Here is a 19,104-nt window from a genome sequence, read left to right on the forward strand (position 1 = left end):
AATATTTTTTTACCAATCTCTGATACTTTTTCACCAATCTCCCAGGTCAATAAAATGCCGGCTATAAATTCTTATATGTTGAAACAAATTATTTGGGAAAAAATTGATTTTAATCGATAGAAACAAAAAAATCGAAGAAAGTTTGATTCTATCAATTTTTAAAATTAAAAAATATAACATACAATTAAATAGAAAATATATATGTATACTTATAAAATAATTTTGTAAATACTTGCCGTTATCACGACTCGGCGGTCAATAGCGAATAGTTTGTGGCATGAACGTCACGTTTCTGAGGACATGTAGAATAGTTCATTAAGATGAATAGTTGTTGTGGGTTTGCCAACCTGTAGAGTTTCCACCGCAATAGATCGCAATTGTTTGTATTTGATTGAGTGCCACTCATTTGTTAATAAACTTTTCGACGTGAAGCTCAAAACAACTCAAATTACTCTATTAAGTATAATAATAAATAAATAAATAATTAATGGAGAGAAATAAAAATAGGCGAGGTATTTTTTTTATGTATCCAATTGGTCTTTATTATTTATTGAGATATGTATCATCGGTGCCGAGCTAAAACAATGTAATGCTCGTTGTTTATCGATACATGTTCGTGTTTGTATGGGCTTCAGTACTTAGAGGATATAGTGTTTTTCGAGCGTTCAATTTATATATAATTATATGTATTTTTTAAATCAGTTATTCATCACAATTTATTTTTTATACTTCTCATACATTTATACACTATCGATTTCAGCTTATTTCTTTCATAATAATTTAACAGTGTGTAGATTAAAAAATTTTCCAGTTGAATTTATTTTTTATTCATTGATTTGGTATTGAATTTTTTAAACATAAAATATGCTGTGTACTAAAATGTAATAACGCAGAGTTTAATGTTTTTTGTTTTTAATTTTTTGTTAACTGAAATAAAATTAAAATGTAAATGAATTTATTTTTTTTTTTTTTTTACAAAGCGAAGATAAAGTAGATTGAAACATTGAAATGTGAATTTTTTTTTATAAAAATTTACATTAGGCCGTAAATTTTAATGAAAATAACAGAACAGAATGAATCTATAGATATCATTTTTTAACTTGACTGCCGCTGAAATTCTGCCCTACTTTTTCTATTGATCAATTGTTCTCTTGGCAATTGAAAAACACTGTCCCAATTATTGTCATTATCTAATTGAAAGTGAGTAAAAAAAAAAAAACAGTGAACAATTTTAATTATTTTAGATAATAAAAAAAAATATTGACATTTCTCTTGGAAGTAAAAATAGTTTAACGGAAAAATATTTATTTAACAATGACTCGTATACCAGTAGTCATCTATATCTATTTCAATTTTCAAATCAATTTGTTCAATTCATCCATTCACATAAATACATACCTTGTATAATATCATTTACATACACAAAAGTTAAAACCAACAATTTCGCTGCAATCATGAGTAATTATTCAATCATTATACTCTCTATATTAAATGATTTTTTATTTCTAGGATAAACACACTAGCTTTCAGTAAATAATTTTTAAAGTAAAATTATATTAAAATTGTGTAAATTTCAATTCATGTAAAAAAATCTTAATTAAAGAAATTTATCAAAAAAGTAATTTTTGATCTTAGCACCCACTTTGGCTCTTCTATAATATAATATTTAATTTATTAATAATCTGATCCAATACATCGACACATGCATCCGTCTACACCCACACATTCTATAAATTCAACCACTTGATTTTTCCATCTAATTATACATTCGATTGAAGCTTAATAAACATTTATCGACGTACATTTGTACAAACTGGACTTGAATTAATATTTATCTGCAGAGTTTATTTAGTGGTATTGAATCTGTAGTTCCCTCACCAAAAGTTAGCGCATAATTTTATCCCGATAAACCATAGTAAATATTATACTTAGCAGCAAAATTTATTACTTTGTAACTATATAGTACACTTGTTTATTATTTATTCACATACTCTTATGTAGATGTAGATGCAATCACTAATTATTTTTGTTTATAAAATTTATTTACCTTTTAGGAGACCCGGGACAGAATGAAAATATATTTCTTTTACCGCAGTATATATTGTATTTAAGCAAATACAAATATTAATTAATTTTTAATAAAAGAAGAAAAATTTTTAATTTGCAACTCTTCTAACAAAAAATTACTTCATGCTATTTAATTAATTATTATTAATAGAAAAAATTTTATATTCCGTAAGAAAGGCAACATTAACGAATAGAAAGGAAAATAATAGTACAAACTATATATATCGTGTCTGAGCAACCTTAAGAAGAATTTAAATATTTTTTTGAATTTTAATATTAATATCGCGCCCCAGATAATCACCAATTATTTATTTACAGTTCCACTGCATTCCACCCCGGGTTATGTCCATTTCCGTGGGTATTTGAGTTAATTAACTGATAAAGAAACGATTCAGATCTGTTAGGAAGTTTATATTAACTTTGGATACAGTTATTTCATTAAAATAGCCCACCTGAGGCGATCTTCGATAATTCAGTAAAAATATAACAGCATACTTATTATCGTTATAACTTTGCCATAACTTTGTTTCAATCATCAATCCGATAGCTGCATTATTTTCTGAAGTTATATTGTATATTATCCTACGATACCGCATTATACTTCACCTTTTTAATATTTTTTTAAGCTTGTGAAATAACTTTCATAATTTATTATTAACTTTACATTTTGGCACAAAACACATTTATATTACCAATACATTCCATACATAAACTTTTCAATTTATTAAAGTTTACTTTTTAAAATCAATATTTATTACTATTCTATATCTTTATTATCAAACCGTCATGTCATACCTCTGACGTGGATATAATTAATATTTATTGTTACGTAAAATAGAATAAAAATCAACTGAAAATATACCATGACGTATTTACACAATTAATACGTTAAAAAGTCTACACGGATAACAATATTTATATTTATATTTACTAAATTTTAAATATTTACTGATATTTTCAAAAGCTGCTTACGTTACAATAATCGATTATTTATATTTACTTTATTTTATAATCAAGCATCGAAATATATGGACATTACTTCTGTTTTATTTACACTTTATTCGAATTTATATATTTTCTATTTATTTTATATTTGTTACAGATATATTTATTTATAGTGGCACGTTTAGCGTGTATCAATTTAAACTGTAGGGAAATCCGAGGTAAATATGTCACATCGGTTTAAAAATAAAAAAGATATTTTCTCGTTTACTATTTATTCGCATTATTTAGATTATCAATACCCGAATCAATATTTTTAATATGACTTTTCGAAATTATGATTAAAAAATTTTAATCATAGTTTATTGAAAAAAACTGATTGATTCAAGAAAAATATTTTTTCCAAAAATAATACTCCATTTTATCTCGGATCTCCTTTTGAATATTAAGTAGTAAGAAATTTCAATGCTCTTTATTTATCCTTATCAGTGTCAATAATTATTTACAGTTAAAAAAGCCGGAAAAGAAATCATTATGTTCATAAGCTTTTAACAAAGAATTCAACAAACAAAAATTTATTCGTCAAATCACAATACTCTTTTTAAATACATATTAATATTGTATTTCTTATTTGGCACTGCTGTTTATTAATTAACGTTTATATTCGAATATAAAATTGTATAGTTGATTTAATTTGCCAATACTGCTTTTGAACAATGAAGCGAATAATGTATTAGTTCGGTTGAATTTACACTCATCCACTGCAGCAATTATACGTTTAACACTTGTATAAAATACGTGAGAGTATTACACTATAAATTTATTCAATAATTATTATATTATAAATTATAATATTTATATTTATATATTTATAAATAGACTTTAAATTTAACTAATAAATAGTGTTTTTTTTTTTTTTTTTTTTTTTTTTAAATAGCTTACGTAATAACGTTGTGAATTATATTGATTGTACAGTGAATTATTAAAATAATAGATAATTTAGGAAAACTCTTGATAATAGTTGTGGCTGCAGAAGTGCCCTCCGTGTTAAGGGGCGTTTGTCCTGTTGAACCACTTTCCCTGAGGGATCCTTGATAAATACGATTCAGTCTGTGTCCATGGCGCTCGAGTGACTCGCTCAAATCGTCTTCATTCGGCACCTCGTTGTTTTTCCTCGAGTGCTCGGTTAAATCCATATCTTTTTAACAAATTTAATTAAACTAATTAAATTTGAGAGCTATTTATTCAAATCCAATTACTGAGATAGTTAATTACACACTGAAAAGTTCAGTTTTAATTTGTCTCATTGATTTTTAGTAAGCTCCCTCAGTCATAAGGATTATTTTTATTATCATGTAAAATATTATTTAATTTTTAAACTCAAAATTATGACTTAAAATTTTATTCTTCTAAAAAAACGAAAAATTAATTTAAAGAAATTTGTTATCAATGTTTTTAAAAAACTAAGAATTTTAAAACAACTGTCAACATTTATAATTAAAAACATTTCATTACCGGGCCGAAGTAACGAAAAAAAAAAAAAAAAATAATTAAAACACGTCAATCAAATTGAAATTAAAACGTTTACTGTTATTTGTGACGACGAAATAAAATGTATTTATATGTAAAATTATATACACTCAAATAAATTTATTATTTTCTTTTCATTCGGGGAAAAAGCATTTGCTTTGGAAGAACAACCGTAAAATAGTCGAATATTTCAGATAAATTGAAAAGATAAATAGTCTAAAATTTGTGGAAATATTAAAAATGAAGATGCCTAAATGAAATGAACTGTTAAGTTGTATGCACAGCTATCTAAATATAATCTGATTACGTTTAGCAAGTTCGAATAAACTGCATGCATGATTAAGCATTTCAATGGCTATTAAACCTTTTGAATAAATAATTTTTTTGTTGAGATGATTTTGCCTGATATTAATTCGCAATAAAATAGTATTCAGATCATTAATTCCAAATTTTCTAAACTAAACTACCTTAATATATTTCTCTTGAATATCTAATAATTTACGTTGAGAAAACGGATAACTTAGGTCACCCAGAAACGGAATAAATTGAAAGCTCTCTGCTGTGGATTTCAGCTGATATAATTCTGCTATTATTGTTGTATTTTATTAATTATGTTATGAATTCGACATGACAATCGATTTACATGGAATAGCTTGTTATTATGCGGATTAAAGGATCATATACAGTTGTTTATTATTGACATCGCTTGTTATACCTTAGATACTGCATTAAATTTGCCATTGTTGTTTTGCGATCCTAAATAAAAATTTATTATGATAATGATAAATTGCAAAGATTAAAATGAAATATTAAAAAAGTTAGGTTGTTATTTAGTTAGTGATATTCATTAATATCAGAACGAAACTGATTGATTAATGAACGGAAAACAATATAACAAACATAAAAACTTAGTCGAGCTTTTATTGGATTCTCATAATAAAATTAGTGACATAAACTTTAGTAATAAATCAAAGAAAATGAATATCGAATTTCCAACACACAGAGAGACATAAAAAATTGGTTTCACTTTTATTTAATTCAATAATATTTTATTATTTTAGTTCTTTATTACGGCAAAGTGTGAATTTCATTTATTACATTCAATTTATCTTTTAATCCCGGAAAATTGGGATATCTCGGGGCGCAGGGTATCGAGGGAGAACGAGGACACCCGACAACGAGTAAAAGAGACAAATAAATAGATTCGATAGAGAGGAAAAAGTTGAATATCGCAGTTTAGCAGTGATAACACTTGGTGGACTTTTATCGATCATGTCTGGCAACACATGGCTTACACAATTTCAGTTTCTGTTTCAGCTTTCATCTGCCCAACTGATAAACGATAACTAATACGTTCAGGGATATTGTTTCTATTGGCAACTTTTGTCCTAACACCTCCTGCACGTGATCAGGTTTTTTTTAACATTATCGTCCTACTTTTTTATCTCCTTCCGTTATACATTTCCGATCGTTTTTTAATTAGGATTTCTATCTGCTCAACTCTTCTCAAGCATTAGGCACTTTATTTTTCATTGCTTTTGTTGTATCAAGATCTTTTTTCATTAATTTTATTTTATTTTAGTCTATTTTATTTAATCTTCCTAGTGTTTCACGATGAGCTTAGCACCTTCGACTTCACGGTTCAATAGTTAATCTAGATGGCTTATCTGATCGCGTGACTTTACGAGATGCAAACGCATTCTAAGATAAACTAGATATGCACGAGACAGCGAGCTTTCTCTCGTGTTTACTCCGGGAAATTGCTATGCTAATCCATTCCATTCTATTGTAAATTAAAAATATGATATAGTTTTTGCATAGAAAACAATTATATGTGAAAATTACAAAAAAGGTTGTGTTAAAATTACTAAGACATTTTTTATACTTTTATTCAATGCATTTTTTCAATATAACGCAAATTAAATTTGATAATTGAGTCTTGACAAGAGCAAAAATTTTTTGGTTTAAAAAAATTTAACGAGATCTGATTTTTGATTTGATTTTTTTTTAAATAAAATTTAAAACTCCAAAAATAACTCACCATAAAGTCGTATATTACTTTCAGCTTCACCAATAGAATTTTTTGAAATACACTTATAACCACCTAGATCAGTTTTCTGTAAATTACGTATAATTAATCGCATTTGTACACTATAGTCAGACATCCTTTCCTCGGACATTGTATACTTGTGATTGGTTATTATCATTTCACCGGTTTCACGAGTCCAATAGTTAATGGCTTTTGGAGAAGCTTCCACTTGACAAATCAGCGTGACATTTGTCCCTGCTGGTGCGCCAACTAATTGGTTCGGAACTTGAATCATTGGATGGACTGAAATTTAAAAATAAATTCGTCCAATTATGCTTGGTTACAGAGCTTTATCAAAGAGAGGTTTTGTTGAATGAACATAAGCTACTTTTGTTCTGGGATACAAATATGTAAGCTACTTGTCCCTTTAAAATTTAATTTAAAGTTTCTAGTAAGTACAGTTCTGACGGAAGAAACATATAACTGCTTTTCATTTTGAATCAGCAGAAAATAAGATTTAAAGTTCTGCTTAATGGTATTTCTCCTTAAACCACAAGTTCAGTCAGTTTGATCGGTTATTTAATAAATAATTTATCCATTATTTTATCATGAATTTTTGATGTATTGGTTTAGTATTGTCGTTTCAAAAATTTATAAAATATTCAAGAGTACATTTACAAAATGCATTAAGATAAATTTTCACATAAATAAAATATTATTGTTATAAATATTTATATTAATATTATTGTTATAAATATTTATATTAATGTCTACTATCAGTAAAGTAATACATTATTAAAGTGCCGCAAATTCAATCATCTGAGTTTGTCCAAAAATAATCACATTTAAAACTTATTGCAAAATTAAACCTTCGAATAAATTTCCAGTCCTCTCTATGTAGTAATGTCCTAAATTTAAATTTATCTAAAAATAAATCTGTACTCCGCAACTAATTAAAAGTTTCCCATAGTTTTAGTTGTTTAGAATCTAAACCAGCGTTCTACGCTAAATCAATCGTTTGCGCGGATCCTCGATATAACCGTCCTCTACGCAAAAGATCCATGAAATGCAAACGATTTGCGGCTTAACATTGCAATTGTGGGCATTAAACCAAGCTCTCATTGAGAAGAGAATTTAACGACCAATTAATTGAGTGTAACCAATTGTTGGCTTTTATTTCCGTATTTTAAATTAATATTAAGATGGCCTGCAGGGTTAAAAATTTTTCAGATTTTTTTCAGTATGATGAGGGAGAGGATAATAATTATAATAATAATTATTATTATTATTATGCTTGTTTAAAAACAAATTTAATAGCGTGGATGTGATCAAAGTTTGGCCACTGATACTCGATAATTTGATCAGATTGTGGCATTAGATAAGTTTAAGAAGGACAAACATTGGCGTCGTGTAATTTGAGTGTATATGAAGATTGGTATATTGCCTGGTTGTCGCTACATAGTTTGCGGTTTTATTGCTGGAAGCAACGCAAGTAGGTTTTAGTTAAGTTACATATTGTTTCACTCTCTATGTTGCAGAGCTTTGCTGTTGTGTGGGTTAAACAACTACATAGGCGTGGAAGTAGTACAGTAATACAGTATGGGGTTTAGGGAAAAGTCTGCAGTGTGCAGACGTAGAGTGGAAACGAAGGATGTGGCAAACAGAAACGCTCAGGATAATATCGTTTTGAGATACAAGGACACTTAGATATATTTTGTTAAGGTAATAAGATAACGAGGAAGGCAGATTCACTTTACATTATTAGAAATTTAGAAACTTCACAGCCCGTTAAAATTTATTTGTTCCTGATGCTAAGTTTATTGATGCTAATACTTATTAAGGAAAGCCGACACCCAAATTCAAGTCCCGATATCTCATAAAAAAAAATTTTTCAGACTTATAAAACACTAAGTTTCTTGTAGGAAATTTCCCGAGGTACAATTTAGAGTGGTCAGAATTGCATTTAGAGCAAGTATTTTAGGAGTAATGGCCACTTTTATGGTCCAGAGTCAAAAATTTTAATTTTCGAATTTTCGAATTTTCTTCAAGTCCCGATATCTCCTAACCAATAACTTTCCGATTATTGAAAATTTCCAATTTTTTTTTAGTGGGAAGTTAAAAATCACACATACAAGGCGTATACAAATTTTTACCCTCGTCGGTAATATTATTTTCCCGTTGATTTAGCGATTCGCGAGGCTAATTTTTATCGATCTCCTATTCCCAGTTCCTGACGGGTAGCTAGTGCCGCCCCGCAGGCCCTATTCCGCGATACCCATGGGAAGAGGGAATAATATCCCGCTCGCCTCCACCTACTCGGCTAGAGTCACCTCTAGTGGGTGAAAATGTTCAGTAATCTGCGTTGTAGTACGCACCTGGTAAAGTGAACCCTTTTGAATTTCTCCTGTTTTTTTAGTAATAGAATTGATCAAAACAAGAGTATAAATAAGTAAAGGTATGCTTTTCAATTAGCCTCCTAGCTTCAATAATCCGCATTACTTCGTTTGAACTAAAGGCTACAGAGCTATAAGCTAATTCAAAGTATGTTACTGTTTGAAATGTAACACACTCAAACGATCTAATAACTATTTTTTTAGAGGCGCTTTTAAAAAGCGTATTTAGTTTGTGACTTTGGAGTTCAAATAAAAGTATCTGTAGTCTATCTGTAGTCTCGCGGATACACCAGTATTTTGAGTAATAAAAAAGTAAGTTAAGTATGTTGGATGGAAAAGACGAACGAATTGAAAGGTTTTTTTTTCGAATTTAAAGTTTATTGTAATGTTTTTATATAAATTTTATGGCTTCTTTTTTTACATAATGTAATTTATATATTGATTCTTTTATTAGCTGTGAGAGCGTCCACAATTGGGCATAGTGCCAAATATTTAAGGTAATTGACCTGGATTAAAACTCGATTCAATTTTTTGTTCCTTTAATTATGAAATTGCTCTATTTGTTAATTTTTGTTTGAATGTTTTCGAAATATTTAAACTAAAAAAGTTATTTACTTGTATTAAAGTAGTTTAATTTTTCTATTTACGAAATAGTTGGTAAAGTTTTAACAAAGCTTTTGTAAAACTATTTTCTGCATCGTCTACGCTTGTGATAAATTGAAAGTTGACAATTCGTATCAAATAGTTAGCAACTTTTTGCATAATTGTCTCATAATAATCCTTGAAATATATTCAGAATTAACAGAAAGTTTGTTTTAATTTTTATTTATTCTGATCAGCCACAAAACAATTTAATTTTTGACAAGATAATAATCAGAAAACCTTTTAGAGCTGAAAATAACTGATAATAATAAAATTTTTTCTTTCAGCTATCCTATCACGGCTAGAAGCTTGATTTAACTGAAATTAACCGCTTCCTTGATAAATTAACCAAAAAAGGTAAAAGAAAATTAATACCGGCTGTGTCAGCAGATCAAGGCTATAAGTCTAGCATGATCACGCGGTTATTCAATGAGGGTGAATTATCAGGATGGGTGAAGGCAAGTCGGACGTCTACGTCGGGTTGGCGTGAGAGTACATCCAATTTCCTTGGAAGAATTACCTCAGGCAATATTACTAGCCAAAGAGAGACGGAGACGTGAGCTTCAGCTTGGGTAAGTAACCTGCTACATTTACACCAGACCTTATTTTATAAAGTCACATTCTATATACATACATCTACGTACATACAATGGTAAGACTCATTTATACATAATACATGGTTTTTAAAACGTAATTTTATTATCTTTCTTCCACAATGTAGTTTCCAGTTGTTTTATTTTTTTTTGTTTTCTCATTTCAATGCCGGTTTTTTACCGGGTTTCTTTCTCGGCAAAAGAAAAGGCACTCGAAGCTAGGGTCTGCCAGCCCTTATAAACCAACTAACTACTCTATACAGTATAGTATAGTAGTGTGCGAACTTTCTGGTACAGCTATTTGCACTCTTATATATAAGCTATATTTTATACTTTCCTTTATTTTTAAAACTTTTTATTTGAAACCTCAGCTGGCTCTGGCTGACTGGCTGCCCAGAGTTACTAATATAATGCAAGAGCAGTTATTTGAGTAGCGACCTTATATTTAAATTATGCTAAAAGCAACTCTAAGTATCTCGATGGTGTTTGCTTCTAGTTAATAAGCTAAACTAAAGGATTGTTACTGATGCCGATGATGTTTTAACCTGGCTAGAACTGTCAGTTGTTATAGTTATTGTTATCGTAGTTTCTGTTATTGTTGTTCTGTTTGTTTGCTGTGTAAATACTAGAGCTTGGTGAGAAGTGTTAAATATAAGTAAGATTTTGATATTTACTTACAGTTGACATGCAACATCATCTGTTTACTGACCGATGGAGGCACTCCGTTACTTGCTATACACATATAAGTTCCCATTTCGCTTCTTGTTACTTTTGTTAAGATCAGTATCTCGCCTTGGACTGAAGTTTCTGTAATTAAAGTAGTTTTTAGTTAGTAATATCTACGGAGAAAATTAAATTATTTCATCTACAATATTAAAATTTTTTGTGTAATTATCTAAAATCGAATAATAAGAGAATAAAAGATTAGAAGATAACTACTACGATATGAAATGGGCTATTTGCATTGTAGCTTCAAGTTCAAATAGTTAATTGAGCGGAACAATCTAAACCCAGTGACGGATAAATTAATCTGTTATCTTAGTTAATCAGTGCTATTCGGATCCTCAATAGACAAATAAATGCACTTCTGACAGAACTGAAATTTAGTCAGAAACTAATGCACCAAACAGGAACAAGGTAGTTTAGTTCCTAAAGAAGAAACTGATCAGTCAATCCGGTTAGTTCGCAATAGTATAGATCTTGGTTCTCTTAGTTTATGGACTACTCTTGTAATCAATCGCGGTTGGTTGAATCCTTACATTTTAAGAGAGTATGAACTTGTTAACATAAAATTACTCTATGACGATCTTAATAATTTAAATTGATAATTTATACTGACGTTAATCTTCTGTTTTATTTTAAATTAAATTAGTCTTAGTGAGCTTTTTCTGCAATAAATTTTCTTTAAGCTTAAGAGCAAAATTCTTGATACAATAATTTATTTATTATTCAACTAACTGATAAATGAAAAGCTGCTCTGATTTTATTATTAAGCTAATAACTTTTAATGGATTTAATACAAAAAATAGTTCGAAAAAAGTGAACTATTTAAGTGATCATTTAATAATTGAAAATATTATCTCTGAATTATCGGTTGATAATTTCAGTCAATTTATTTCAATTCGTTTTCATAAAATATTAAAACATAACTTACAGTCAAACTTTAAAATTCCTTACAACTTCTTAAATTAGATTGACCTATATTATTGATAAATGAATAAAAATTACGTCTTATTTTAGTTCCGCCGTTGATGTCTCTAACAATAATGTCCCCGCGATCCTCGCGCCGCCAAACTATTTCCGGTTTAGGGTAACCTCGTGCTTTGCAGGTTAGTTTTGCAGAGCTGCCCTCTGGAACCATCATGTCGCCGGATGTTTCTTCGGATATAATATCTGGTGGAATTACTACTTCCAGGAAAGCACTCTGTCGATTAAAATTGAATTAAAAATGATCTCATTGACACTTATGTAGATGAAAAAAAGCTAAAAGCGACATTAATTGATAGGAGTAAAATTATTATTTTTATTGGGTAATTGTATTGTCGAAAATCGGTATTTTTATCTTAGACCTTAGACCTACTTTACTATTTTATAAACGGATATATGCTTGACATAAAAGAATGATAAAAAGAAAAATACCTGGCTTTTCATAGGATCAGTATTAACTTGGCACATGTAGAGTCCACGATCCTCTTGCTTAGCATTCTTTATATGAAGAGTCCAAGTATTGTAGTCATTGTGGGTGACAGATAGACGGGCATTATTCGTGATAACATGTTCGTGGATTGCCAGTATTGCTTTTGTGTCTGCCTTTATCCAAGCTACCTGTCCTCAATAAAATAATCTGTATTGTCGAATGTTAAATTTACTTGTCATTTTATGTCATTAATTGTGGGATTTGGTGCATACAGGTGTATACAAGATATCTAGGTCTAATTTTAGGAATAATTAACAATACTAGATTACTACAGTCAAAATACTTTTTTTACGAAGTTTTAAAATAATTGAAAATAAATTTTAAGAATTTAGAAAATTTTTCGAAATTCAAGAAATTTTATCCTTAATCCTAATTAATCAATTAATTCCTAAAAACGATCTTCGATTAATTTAAAATGTTATGTTTTAAGTCAAATTCATTTTTTTTACAACAGAAATTTTTTTTCAACGCAAACAAAAAGTTTCCAAAAAATCAAGATAAAATAGAATCAACCCAACGATATTTTGACTTTAGGATTTCAATAACGGTTACTTTAGACGGACTGTGTAGGTATATGTGCATCTAACATATATGTATAACACTATAACATAAAATGAAGGAATGAAACGAAAGCAATTTCGATTTTTGTTATAAGAGATTAAACTTCTTTCTCCGTTGATCTCAATCTATTTAATATTATTTGTAAGTATAAGTGTACTTTACATTTTATTATGTATGCTCAAACATCCGTTTTTCCCGTCGATTTTGCCTAGATTCATTCGAGCACATAACATTCTAAAAGACGGACTTACTACCATCCGGTCCCTTTTATCCTCTTGAGAGTATTTGTATATTGATACCATTTGCTGTTTGTGCAATACAAGTAAAGAAAAAATGGAAACCAGGTCTTCGGAATGTCTAGCAAATAGCCATTGATTGGTGTATAGTACACACCATTTTATATTCATCTGTATCAATACCTATACCTATAGTATAGGCTTTTTTTTTTTTTATTTTAAGTATCATATTCTTTTTCCTTTGATCCTCATTCCATGCCGAGAGATTTCAAATTTAATGTCACACTCTTCAGAACTTTTTTGAAGCTCAAAAAAGCTCAATAATCTCTTTGACACGCACACTTGTAACTAACGCCCTTTTTATTTTCAACATTTTTTACTAAATTTTCTTACACTTTTTCCGAACACAGAGATAATAAAAAAACGGTTAACCGTATTCTTGTAAGTGATAACAGAGAGGAATAAAAAATTCAGTACCGTGATGGACAGAGTTTTTTCTTAGTATTACTTTTTTCATATTTTATGCGGAAATTCGAAGCTCGAATGAGGCACGAGGAAAACCCCATGTCCTACATTGCACCAGACTTGAAAAGCTCCTCACCTCACATCAGATGTATATAATGACATAGTTATACGCACACAGTTGGTTATTTAAATAACCACCCAATCTTTCTTTTTCTCTCAACATTATATACTGCCGTGAGCGCTTTCATATGCAAAATAACTGTGCTCTATTGTGTGGTTCATTGTAGAAGCAGACGCCTTCGTCCAGTCTACCACCTCGTTTATTTCCCTTAACAACATACACGCCTTAATATATATTTTTTTAAACTTATTTATTTATTCTTTTTTTTCGAGGGCTACTCTATAACATTCGCATTTTTTCCTCGTTTTCATGTTAAAATATTATTGCTTTTTATTCTTCAGTAGTACTTTTGTTTCTCGAAAATGAGGGGCCAGAGAGTGCGTATTCATGAATAAATTTACTAATTAAAACTTTTGTAATTTGTTATTGTATAGTTCAACGATGAACTCATTAGTAATACCCAAATGAATCTTCTATTTTAAAGACAAGGATGGATTTTATTTAGAAATTTTTGTCATGGTTTGTTACCGCGATTTATTATGATTTTTTTACTGTTAAATGATATTTTCTAATTCAATAATAAAATTATTAACATTTTTTAAAAAAATAATACATTCGACTAAACACTCTCGTGTACAACAATAATTATTGTTGTTCAGAAAATGGAACCGGAATCCGCCAATATTTTCATCTGTAATACTCTGTTTAATTTGATTGAGAACATACATACATTTTACAAAACTCTACATTAATTGTTTTCATTCTGTTAATGAACAATGCATGTAACAAGAAAACGCACTTATAATGCAGGTGAATTAATTTGAGGTATTACCAGGTTTCTGTCGCGTTTCACACAAATTTACATTATTATATTGCAATCACTTATACTGTTTCCTTGAAAATAACAATTCAATTGACGCAATGGATCAATCAGAAAAAAAAAAAAGTGATCGCAAGTAATGAGAACGTTTAGTGAATTTAATTTGCAATCAATTAGTCTGATCCTTTCACAATTTTCATTTATCAAATAATGCTCGGAAAAGTTTGTAACAATAACATGCGCATGCAATTTTGACTTAATAATTGGACTAGTTGTATAATAATCAATTGCATGCACTCCAACATGCCCTGGGGCTTTAATATACGAAAATAATTGTTTTAAACGTTAAATATTTTGCTATTATTAACTAGTATTTGTATTTATTGGGATTTTATTTTAGAAATTCGATTACATAACCCCGCATTACTAATCAAATGAGTTTATTATAGTTATTGGTAATTAATAATTTTACCGATATTGATAAATACGAAACTTAATTAATTGTCCGGGATTATTTATCGTGAATTTATATTTCCATATATACATACTTTGATATGAGATTGAATTAATTACTCGTTTATATTGGTTATCACATGCAGCTTCATTGAGAGTAATCGTTGAATAAGTATAAACTATTAATTGATGAAAATTTTTAAATTATAAACTGCTTCGTATTTAAATGTGTTTTCATATCAAGATTTTTTTCACATTCTTTTACTCGAGTCTTCAAAAATTTTATTTTATTTTGCCTCAGATTTCCTTCAATGAATAAATTATTCATCACACTCCACATATTTTCCCGCTTTTCTCTAAAAAAAGTGTATTCCAGTTCGAATCTGTATAATTTTTATGAAAAGCTAATAAATAAAATATAAATAAAATTTAAAAAGTTCCATATGTGAGACAGTTGCGTGACGGTTTTCCCACCAGAATACTTAAAAATGTTTCATCGGTGTCGTCATGACGAGGAAAACGTGTCTGCGACACATTGCGCTAAAAACTTTCTACAAACTATAGCCAGGTTGTTCGATGAAACTTTAAACTAAACCGTCTATATACAACTGGGTGTATCAAGATTGTCGCATCACGTACTGGCCCACCAGAGCGAGGTATCAGAATCCTTTCATATATTTATGCATACATGTTCGCATATATATTTATACATGTAGTACTATTGCTATAATACATAGCTTAGATACATATATTGTAATATAAGCGACTAGATGGGGTGCATTAATTCACGATAGTAATAAGCGTGTTTAATTCATTTATTTATCTTATAATCGCTCCACATAGCATGATTAAACTCCATACTTTCTATAAGATCCTATAACGAAGTTATAATTCCTAGATCATTAATATAAATTACATACGTTGGGGTGTTTTATTTTCTTTTGTTCTAGTTTACGATCTGATTACTTACAAAGTTAATGATTTGATTAAATAACATAGTAAAAAGTTACTTGGATTTTATTAATTCAATGACACGATCGTATACTATCAAATTTTAATTATTTTAATTGAAATAAAAAATTATGTAAATAAATTTGATCGTAAATGAATAAATGGTATCAATTATTATTCATTTAGCGTACAAATTTTTCATAGTCAACTCGGTACTTTTAATCCCTGATAACCTTTTATGTAGAGCTTAAAAGTCCAATTTCATTCAAAATAAGCGTATCAATACATGTCAATTTGAAGCAGTTCAATTAACGTTGAAATTTTAATGAACAATCTTTCACAGCATTAACATTTTACCGAAAAGTCCAATAAATAAATTTTGTAATTGCAATAGCTTAAACTGAAAAATTTAAGTTAAAAAATCAATTAATACTGGTCTTTTAACATCTGATAGCTGAATTATTGCACGCAACATTAAATAAACTATTTATTTGCCTCTTTTAATAATTTAATTTTTTAATTATCAGCGTGAAGCATCACAGGCGTGTGCATATAACGCGTATGCTCTGTTTAATTGTGAGTAACAAACTTGCGTGCATTGTGCTTTATTCAAAGTATGATATATTATGACGTGCTATATATGTATATTTAATATTTGGGAATATTTTAGTGGTCATTTATTTATGTATCATTTATCATAGTGATTAACTATCAATTTACTTAAGTGGCTATCATTTATTTATTAAATTATTTATTTATTTATTTATTGAGGTGTGCATCGATGCAATGCTGGTGTGGAATGCAGGCACACGCATGTATGTACATAGTGCAGTCAGTAGACAACAAGGTCGATTGCAGGTGCATCGCAGGCACGGACTTTAGTCTCTTTTGTCATCCCACGTAAATGTTGGTAAGATTATAGTTACCCGGGTAGTCTTGCCGCCACTGTGATCTCCACTGGTGTAGGAAGAAGGACTCACCCTGTATCCGCCTAGGTTGTTCACTACACAAGTGAATGTTGCGTCTCGACCTTGCGGGATCGTTACATTTTCCAAAGGATACAGGAAGTCTGGTTCCAAGCCTCTTACTACTGTAACCAATTATATATAGATAGATTATAATATGTTTTGTCATAAAATAGTAACGAAGTAATTATTGGCTCCGAGTTTTCTTTCGCCAAAATTCGTAGGAAGAATTATTTACGAGCGAGTATACATTATATACGACATATGTACACACATTGAGGATGCTATTTATCGTTGGGGAGAATAACACACAGCAGAGTTTCTAGTATAGTTCTAAAGTAACACACCACATCGCACTTCATGTTTTATGAGCGTATTTACATGAATTTTACATTTTATAGGCTACTTAATGCGACATCACGTCCTCGGGTTCTGTCGCCTAACCGTCACCGATCTTATTATGAATCAACGGGGTTTGTTATAGTTATGGTTATAGTCATATACTTATATTATGTATAAATGTGTTGCTGGAAGCTTTGAATAAGTTCAAGGTATAAAAAAATTTTTATTCGACACTTTTTAAAGTTTTTGCTTTAATTTTCATAGAGACGTTAAAATACACCCCTAAAAAACAAATGATAATATTTAATGTCGACAAAAATATCTGTGTTTTAAAGGCTGTAACTTTTACTGGAAATCACAGTCTGTAAAAATTAAAATGTTATTTCATTCCGAAGCATCAGGTTTCTGCTTCAAAAAATTTTATTATTCGTTACATTATTTACATTAAGACCGAGTCCATTTCGTTGACAAAAATTTTTATTTTATGGCTAAATAAATAAACGATATTTTTAATATGGATACATTTTTTAAATAACAAATAAATATTTCTCCGAGCTCTATCTCTATATCTGAAATTGTATATTTCAACCTGAAATTATTTGCTCAATAATATTTTGAACTTTTCCCGTGCTTTATTTGAATTTGGTGCGTTTTATTGACAATTTCCGTGCGGTTATCGTGATTTACTTCGCGGAAGTAATCCTTTGACATTCATAAAAATTATGTGATATCGGTCGATTGACTAAATAACTATTAACCGACCGAAACAATGTACAAGTTGGTACTTATTTTGCATGAGTAATAAACAAATATTTCATATATTCTGTAAACAAGATTTATTGCCCGATATAAAATCAAATTAATTTACATCTATTGTATAGCAAAAAATTTATAATTTAAGTTAGAAGAAAATTTCGTAAAATTAAAATTTTTTTCCGCTTTAAAATTGAAACTTAAACGAATTCCAATGAAAGCCAAAAAGTAAATAATTTTTCGTCAGCTCATGCAATTTATGAACTTTAATTTTTGCGCGGTTTTAAAAAATAAGTTACGATAATTTTTTAGTAGTTTTATCAACGAAGAGGAATTAAAAGAATAATAAATTTCAGTTAAGGTTACAAGCCACAAGATAAAACCATAAAAATATAGTCAGAAAAATTAATTTCCAATTAAAACAAAAAAAAATTGGATAATTTATTTTTACTAAAATTGAACCCTTTTGTCGGTGTAATAACGCGGGAATAATTAACAGCCGTGAAAAAATTTATTGTATTTCGGGACTGATTTTCATTGGTTCTCGGATGACACGCAATGACTCTCCAGAGAACAGTGGCGATATAACGTCGGTAGATCTCGCGCTAGCTATCTATCGAGTGTAGTATTGCAAATAAAAATAATACCATCCCGTCACCGTGTGTTTGTGGCTTGGTAGTGGCTCTACTCGGTAAACGTCCTTAGAGAGTAATAGTTCTCGGTCAAAGGTTGGTTGTCTTGGTGTAGAGCGCATCGTATTAGCGGGCGAATGCGACGGATGTTCATTAAAATTACCCGTACGTCCGTTTCCGTTTCCTGGGTCTAGCTCGGTTCATTTTGTCAAAGTGTGGGCGGTCATAGAAATAGGAGCAATATACCTGGATCACTACCACCAGGAGTCGACGTCACATCATTGGGGGTAGAACAGAGGGAGGAAAAGAGAGAGAAAGAGAGTGAAGAGACGAAAATAACTGATGGAATAGATACAGAAGGAAGGAAGGAAGGAGAGAGGCTAGTCCACCGGGGAATCAGACCCGACAGACA

At 29.6% G+C, this 19,104-nt stretch overlaps 1 protein-coding gene across 4 annotated transcripts in view; it reads right to left on the minus strand.

Annotated features, from left to right (window-relative positions):
- Positions 1 to 239: 239 nt before the first annotated feature.
- The window catches only part of LOC141524866 (lachesin), a 44,222-nt gene continuing 25,357 nt past the window's right edge, over positions 240 to 19,104 (minus strand). For 2 of the 4 annotated variants that reach the window (XM_074238998.1, XM_074238999.1), the window contains 6 exons: positions 16,927 to 17,090; positions 12,336 to 12,521; positions 11,925 to 12,120; positions 10,875 to 11,003; positions 6,581 to 6,871; positions 240 to 4,207 (listed from right to left, as the gene is read on the minus strand). In XM_074238998.1, coding sequence (XP_074095099.1) covers positions 3,948 to 4,207; positions 6,581 to 6,871; positions 10,875 to 11,003; positions 11,925 to 12,120; positions 12,336 to 12,521; positions 16,927 to 17,090 — 1,226 coding nt within the window. In that variant the 3' untranslated portion in view covers positions 240 to 3,947. The remainder of the gene's footprint in view (positions 4,208 to 6,580; positions 6,872 to 10,874; positions 11,004 to 11,924; positions 12,121 to 12,335; positions 12,522 to 16,926; positions 17,091 to 19,104) is intronic. The other 2 variants (XM_074239000.1, XM_074239001.1) reach the window with 2 other exon arrangements.

The sequence above is a fragment of the Cotesia typhae genome, unplaced genomic scaffold (genome assembly GCF_013202065.1).
Source record: "Cotesia typhae breed Kobodo isofemale line unplaced genomic scaffold, CoteBio_Ctyphae contig_23, whole genome shotgun sequence".
In the NCBI taxonomy this organism is placed as follows: domain Eukaryota; kingdom Metazoa; phylum Arthropoda; class Insecta; order Hymenoptera; family Braconidae; genus Cotesia; species Cotesia typhae.